The 8,361-nt window shown below is 37.9% G+C and overlaps 1 protein-coding gene across 2 annotated transcripts in view; it reads right to left on the bottom strand.

Moving 5' to 3' along the window:
- The window catches only part of LOC131473698 (SH3 and PX domain-containing protein 2A-like), a 63,550-nt gene extending 55,817 nt beyond the window's left edge, over window positions 1–7,733 (bottom strand). For both annotated transcript variants that reach the window (XM_058651163.1, XM_058651162.1), the window contains exons 1-2: window positions 7,211–7,733; window positions 1,116–1,196 (exon numbers count right to left, since the gene is read on the bottom strand). In XM_058651163.1, coding sequence (XP_058507146.1) covers window positions 1,116–1,196; window positions 7,211–7,282 — 153 coding nt within the window. In that variant the 5' untranslated portion in view covers window positions 7,283–7,733. The remainder of the gene's footprint in view (window positions 1–1,115; window positions 1,197–7,210) is intronic.
- Between the last annotated feature and the right edge of the window lie 628 nt (window positions 7,734–8,361).

An 8,361-nucleotide genomic window follows, 5' to 3' on the forward strand; every position in this document is an offset into this window, starting at 1 on the left:
ACCAAGAACTCAAGAGGATTAAGAAAAAATTTGTCTTGTGTTCAAAACAAAGCTGTTCAGAGCCAAATCCAATATAAAACACATGTATTGCAGAGTCATTTGACCAGGGATTAAAAGCTGCATGAGTAAACACATTTCCAGTGTTTTTTGTTGTTGTTGTTTTTATAATAAAAGGAATTAGATAAATGTTATCTTTCAATCAAAACATGTGTTTGTTAAACTAAACCAGAAATAAACTTACAAGTGCCAGTGTGGAACCTATATTACCCCCTGTGGACCTTTGAGTAATTACCAAAACACTGCAGTCCTGATTTGACCTAATGTTCACTCACACAGACAGAGTTTTATGTTGTTTATCTGTCTTTTACAGTGGCATTACTTGTCCTGACTGCATCCAGGAAAATGTGAGGTGCAGACACAGAATGGTTGGCACATGCAGGCATGTAGTTAGGCAGTAGTTTAGGTTAGCACTGTCTGCTGAAGATGATCATGTACGTGAGAAGCCAAAATTGTGATAAAAATACGATTGTGAAGTCCTGCTGAAAGTCGAGGTTTATTTTTAAGGGTAGAATCTATCTTCTTGGTACGCTGCTGTATGAAACTGTCTTGTTTTACTCGCGCAGTGTGCTTCTTCCTCCTCGCCTGTTCAGTTGTAATGTAAAGTGATTCCCCGTGTAGAGGAATGTCCCCACAGAGAGTCATGTGGAGTTGATAGGCTTAATTAGCATTATTTAAACACATTTGGCAATGATTTGAATGTAACAGACGGTTTAAAACTATGGCGTTAACACATTAAATTGCAAATGCACGCACAAGGACTGGATTTGTTGAGTTCAAAATAATTTGGAGGCATATCTTTATAGCAGGCTATAAACATGAGACTGGGCTGCGTCTGCTGACTGGATTTCCCCTATTTGCCCATTTCCAAGCCAAGTCCAGAAGTCTTAATATAATGCTTTTTCAGTGATCTGCCTTCCAGCTGCTGGTAAAACTGACCTCGCAGAGTTTAATATGAAGAAGGAACATTACGGCTATAATTAACACACAATGTCAAGCTTTATTGCTTTATAAGAAACGTCCCCGCTTGGGTTCGTGTTGCCCGTGTTGTGACAAACCTGCAGGTCGAAGAATTTGCTGTATCTCCTGTAGATGACGTGGGAAGTGGAGTCGGAGTAAGTGACATTGATGAGGTACACCTAGTGAGAGAAGCACAAACAAGAGAGGCCCATTAGGAGCAATGTCACTTTGTCAAAGATAACATGGCATGGCTTTAGCTCGGCTTATCCTAATGACACAAAGTGCATTCCCTCCTGACTTAACTTTAAGAGGTCACCGGGGGTCAAATAAACTCATTAAGTACATGTGTTTGAGTCACACACACAGGAAAAAACCATCAGTGGTTAGAAGTGGGTCCAACAGATTTAAAGAGACCAACTTATTAAAACACAGCTTCCAGTACTTTTGTGGTATTAACTGGGTATGGAACTTCCTGTTTCCCCTAACAACAAATGTTGTCATTTGATACGAAATTTTGGAAACCTAAGGAGTTAATGTCATCATGCAGCATACTGTTTTAACCCAGATCTTAACCTAGAGAATCAATAATCAATAATATAATTTAATTATAGTGTCTGGATTTTGGATATTGGATATTATTACTCAATACCCAATCCTAAATTCTACATTTCATCACTTAAACTTAATTTTTTAAGTCCAAAGGTTTATTTGTCAAAGTTTAGTTTTTCGATTACCTATTAATGTCTTTAATTATTAAGTTTATATGTGATTTTTACTTAAAACTTGCACTGCGGTGCACACACAAAATGCAGATTGGAAAAACAGACAGACAAGAAGTTATGAAAGTTTATAATTTGTTGTTTTTTTTACTGTTATATTTAATCAAACGGAATCAGCTGCACTGGTGTCTAAAAATACCAATTAAAAACTCACAAGAATAAAAAGTGACTAAAAAGAATTAAAAGAATAAAAACTGTCAGCACACTACTGGGTATTAAAAGCCATACTGAAAAAATATGATTTAAGTTTGGATTTTTAAAGGACAAGGTCAGTGATAGTGAAGTGATAATAAAGTAATAACAACTGAGTCTGTCAATTCACATGCTGCATTTTACACTTTAGGTCCACCTGAGTTCTCTGTGGAAACAAATGATGCTCCCATTATGTCAACAACTCCCACCTCTTCTATCTATCACCAGGAATAATGACACGGAAGAAGTGTTTACCAAAACAGAAGCTGGAGTGGGAATATTTTTTTTTCCATTGGCAGACATCAGTCATTTACGGACCAAAAAAAAAATGTTGCCAAAAGTTTTCCTAAAATAAATCCTTTATTTGCTTCAACAATATGGGCCCGCCCCGAACAATCGCGCACACCCCGAGGGTAGGAAAACAGATGGCTGCACCTCATGCAATTTCATCTCCGTGCATGGCACCGAGTGTTTACAAAGGCAGTATTTACACATATGGTGGCAATCTGCGAGGACATCAGTTACTGGTTTGAATTGAGAGAGTCCTCGTTCAGCACACACTTCATTAGAGCAAGAGTGTGCGACGAGGCAGAACCAGCTCCGCAGCAGCTTGCTAATTGGATGCAGACAGCATGACTGAACACTCTGAATTTAGGCAGCAGCAGAGCGCGATGCGAGGGTGTGTGAGGTCAGGACGCATCCCAAAAGAACCATGATCCGTCTGACTATGGCAATGTAACATAAGAATAAGCAATAAGACATAAATTGAGAGCAGCGCATTTTATTTGCGAGCTAATTAATGTGCAATATTAATGAAGTTCATGGTTGATGTTTGGATCCAAAAGTCGCAGACACCATATGAGCTTATTACAATTAAAAGCAAAATAATGACTCTCTTTGCAGTGGAGTCAAAACAAGTAAACACTACAGACTTTCAGAACAGTGTGGGGCCCATGTGCGTTGAATTAGCATGGATTATGATTGTACACAGCTGACTGACATATTTTACTCTAGGTATTAAAGTCTCTATCTGATGAGGGGCTTTCATTCAGAATAATCTGCACAAACCACTGATTTACAGCAGAATTCCATGTCTTCTGAAAGGACCTACCACCCTTGTAATGTATGTAAACAAGGATTAGTTGCCATGGACTCTTTGACTCTGGTGCCATGAGTTCCTGAGGAGGAAGTCACACTTTAACAGAGGGGACAAAAGACAAAGAGCTGCTTCTTTCCTCTCCGAAACCGGATAAGCATTTTCAGTTGCTTAGCTCATAGATAATGAGATTGGATTTTTCTTCTTCCTCCCATGTGGGGACTTCCCAGTCAACCGTCACCTCCGGCTTCCGTCCCAAGGGGAAAGCATGTGCCCTGTGTTTAGAGGCCTCTGGGAGGCGGAAGATGGATGATGCAATTGATCCCAACTCTCAGGTTAATTAATCCAATTGTACCTGATGGACTGATTGATTTTTTTGCAGCACCGCTGAGACATGTCTCGTGGCTCAGCGGATCTGATTACTGAGGTCTCTAAGACAATGCCAAGACTAGACTATGTGGTCAAAAGTAAGTGTACAGTCATGATGACAGCACTGGGAGGCTGTTCTCACCGGTGGAGTGACTACATCTAAAAGAAGGGCTGGGACAACATGTTATTGTCACTCTGGGACTGTATCACAATACCTGGCTGCTGATTCATTATGATTCTACAATTACTGCAATTCAACAGTGCTGATCATTGTGATTTGCTTTCCCTCCTTAAACTAAAACTGAATGACACATTACTTGAGACAATACCCCACAATACATGTTTCCAAAATCAATACATGCTGCTTATCAGTCAGGCTGACAAGTAGCGAAATTTAACAGTACAGTAGTATATTACTTGTTTTTAAGATTTACGTTCACTGCTTTAATTGAGCTGTCCCTGCTAATAATAACATAAATACATAGTCATGTTCAGTGTTCACCAGGCTTTAAGAAAATAAAAAATGTCTTCTCAAAACCAGGGATAACACTAATAAAGAAATTGATAAAAAAAGACCACGCTGTTGTTTTTTCCCCAAAATAATTTAAAGTCCTATTGTCATGATATAGAATACAACCAGAACATCCAGATAAATCAATACAAAAACAAACTATAGTAACAGACATAAATAAACAAATAAATAAATATATTCAATTCTATGCAAAGTAATTGCACATTTGTACAGGTGAAAGTGGATAGTAATGGCTGTGGTACGCTGTCGCCCAAAAACAAAAATAAGCATCATAATGATGGGCATTTCTAACAAAAATGCCGTCAAATATTCTAAACTCTAGCTCATGAGAGCTCGTAAAAGAAATTCAGGGTTCACAACATGTGGAGCTAAAAGAAGCAGCTCTATCTACAGCATGTTGACTTTTTCATTCAAGAAACCTCTTAAAATTCATCACTTCTGCAAACACATAAAATCCACTCACTAAATTCTAGCTGCTGTCACCACAACAAATGAAGTACACAGGTTTGACATTTGCTTTGTATCTTTTAAATACTCAATAATCTAATACTCCTGCCCATTTATAGTACACAGACACAGATGATTGTTCCTGAGTTCCGGAGGTTATTTTAACAAGTTTACATGCTCCTATTAATGTATGCTTATAATCTTTATGATCACCAGAGGATGAAGATTGAGCTGATGTTCTGCCTGTTCCTGTCACGCATTAATGATTCAGTCAGATTACAATTCTTTTTTTTCAATGACTTCATTGTTCCCCTGACTTTTGGCACTGGCTCTAGAATGGGGCATTTGCATTTTTCATGTTAAACTGGGCTCAGATTAAAATCTTGACCGATTTTTGAAACCGGGTTGTATCTGCAGATATTCCAGGAGGAGGAGGAGGAGGAGACCCGTGAGTGCACAAACCTCTTAACTGTTCTTCTTGAATTCTTCTTGTGGTCGTTTGTCTCTGTAAAAGTCTTTTATTGACAGCTAAACCATCCGCTTTCAAGGAGATTCAAAGGATTAACTGCAGTCAAAAACAAAAGCCACACACCCGAATAATCTGCCCAACTGCAACATCAGCTCTATTTCTGCTAAGATCCAAAGAATTTCTCTAGTATTTTCCTTCTGGTGGTCATTTAAAACTTCCCCTGGGAACTAAAACCGCAAGAGGAACCTTAAGCAATGCCGTACAAACTGGTACATGGATTTGAAGAATGTTTATCTCCGGAACAATGGTTTTTCCAACACCCAACTAAAGTTCAAAGAAAAAGTTTTTCATTCAGTTGAGATGTAAAAACTCACAAACCAACCCCCCTCAGTGTAGTTGTAGTTGTGTCTACACAGCTTTTTGTAAAACTCATGACGTCCCAGTCTATTACCATTGTTCCCATTGATGATGTTTACATGAGAATGTGTCTGGCCTGGTTCTCACATGAATGTAAAGAGGTTGTAGGATGGTAAAAACCCCTTCAGGACATTAGAACTGTTTGACCTACCCTTGCTACTTTAAAGAACTACATCAATTCCTTGCAGACTAGGACTAGAACAGTCTAGAACTAAAAGTTCTTCATGTGAAAAAGTGAGCTGATGTCATTTCAGTCAGAAACAGGGAGTGTCCGAACTCTGTAACCCTGTAGGAGTTTCTGCACAAAAATAATGGCGATCACAGATGATATCAGACACCATAGAGTGTAGGATGATATGTGATGATGTATGTATTTATGTATTTATGTAATATGTATTTATGTATTCTTCATTTGTCTGACTGTTATCAGCTTACTGTAGAGCGGGAGGTTGATCACACAGCCTCAAAAAAAAGATTTTTAACACCCAAATGAACTTTTCACCCACAAGCCTCATGTGGAGGATAACGTGGTAGGTGATGAATGAATGAATGAATGAATGAATGAATGAATGAACTCTGCCAAGGAGATTTTTGTTTTCATTGGCATTGGTTTATCTTTAAGTTTGTGATAATCTTTTGGTAAGAATCTACCCACTGATGACATCATAAAAAATTTAAAATTCTGAAGAAATCCCTGTCTCTTATAATAGGAATAAGTGTTGTGAATGTGTTGTGCATATGACACTACCACCAGACAAAGTTTCATTTGGATTTGATCCAAATTACAGATTTGGCTGCAATTAATTCCCCTAAAGATATTACCAGGTGCCAAATGTAAAACAGAGGTGTCAAAGCATTGGCTGAGGTCTTTGCACTCTGACTGCTCTTATATTTGTTGTTTTCTGGTACAGGACACACGTCTGTCCTCTATCCTCTAAAGAAGACATGGACTCTTCTGTAACAACATTTTAATTATTTCTTTGGTGTGTTGATATGGTTCAAAACTATGGATTTTAAGGTACAACCTGGGTTTATTTAACTTTTATTGACAGCTGCCGTCAATCAAACATGTCTGTCCAGCTGCTGGGACCAGCTGGACATTTGTGATATTTCCCCAAAGACTCTTTTCTTAATTAAAGAAAACGGTGACAGTGTCCTTGACTGCATGGAGCACTCTAGCCAGTGTTCTGTTGAGGTTGTGCTTGTTGAGACTGCTAAATACTAAGTAATACCAAGTATTACTGAAACGTGAACGCATCTAACACAAACACCAAGAATATATGATTTTACCTTGCATCGTAATAAAAAGTACTTCCATTTATTTAGAACTACAACTAATGATTATTTTCATAATCGATTCATCTGTTGATTATTTTCTCAATTCAGTGAGTAGTTGTTTGGTCCATAAAAATGATGACGTTCTCGTGTAAAATGATTTCTTTGTTATATGGAGCAAAGAAACCAAAAAATATTCACATTTACAAAGCTGAAAAATCAGAAGGCTTGTTTTAATTCTTAATACTCTAAAACAAAATTTAAATATTATCAAAACAGTAGACGATTAATTTAGTAATCGATTAATAATCGAAAAATCATTGCATATGATCATCCATATTTCCATACATATTCCGTACAAATAAACTAAGACTTTTTTATCAGCGTTCCCCAAGTATGTTTCTAATGTTATAAAAACCTTTAAGTGTGAACCATATGAAGATAAAGTGCAGAGAAAATTGTACTATTAAGTGATTTAAACGTGTTTTTAAGTGTTTTAAACTGATGTATTTATTGTCAATGATATCGTGAATCACGATAATCGCGACATATCGCCACCATGTCCCGTGCACAGAGTGACATCACAGACACAGATTAATAAGGAGATTTGAACTTACATAGTGTTTGGAGGGATTCCTTCTCTTCTGCACATCCACAACATTAACGTCCAGAACCGTACGAAGCTGCATCTTGACCAAATTTGCACCAAGAGAACTTTCTACAACGGGTGCGAAAGGTGTTTACCCATGAAAACTACGATATTTGGGCGTCAAGCACCGTAGGAAAATGAGCAGGAGCCTTGAGAGGACGCTGGGGAGCAAAGTTGGAGGACTCGCTCAGAAGGTGGTGGTGGAGTAGTTTTCTCTCCGCGCTCAGGCTTTAAAATGTACCCATGAAATGTTAGTGTCAGTCGGTCTGTGAGCTTCTGAACTGCTTTAACAACATGACAGCGCGATAAAAGTAGTTGTTCGTCTCCTCCTTCTCCTCCCTGTGGGCTGGACAGTCCCACCAGCAACAGCGGGAATACAGTGAATGCGAGCGGGGCGGTCCCATCTCAGCTGGTCGGAGACCAGCTTAACCTCTGGAGAAGTGGAGTCACGCTCTTATTGAGCTGTTTCCTGACTCTCACGTGTAGGCATTATATATTAAAGTCTTCAAGGTCTGAAGCTGACAAACCCAGGAGCTCAACGGTCAACTGCGGTGTCTCTCTAACTGCGCAGTTATTCTACAGTTTACGGTGAAAATCACAAGCACCAGCTCCACGGTGTTGTTTGTGACTTTAGGATGTTGTCTCGCTAAAAATGTGACAAAAATTACACACTGAGTTGATATTATCATCACCAATAGTGAACCTAAAATCGTTAAGACGACTTATACACATTTTAAACCACGTTAAAGTTCTCACAAAAATCCTATCTAGGGTTACTTCCGGATTTCAAAGTAAAAGATGGGCTTTTACTTAAAGTGAACTCATGTTCATAATAAATAAAAAAATAAATAACAAGACATTGTTTACAGTTAATGTGCAATTATCAATTAAAACAGCAGCATTTATATACATGTTTTCATTTTGTCACTATGTGTCTTTATAACTTTTCTTATTTTTTATGTTGCCCATGCCAATAAAGCTCTTAATGAACTGAAATTGAATTGAGAGAGACTTTATTTACTCATAAAATAACCACTATTTACTTTTATATGAGGTCATTATATTCCCTAAGACACAAATCTAAATAATCTAAATATTATTAGAATAATGATTTTAAGA

This window comes from Solea solea, chromosome 15, assembly GCF_958295425.1.
Source record: "Solea solea chromosome 15, fSolSol10.1, whole genome shotgun sequence".
Taxonomy (NCBI): domain Eukaryota; kingdom Metazoa; phylum Chordata; class Actinopteri; order Pleuronectiformes; family Soleidae; genus Solea; species Solea solea.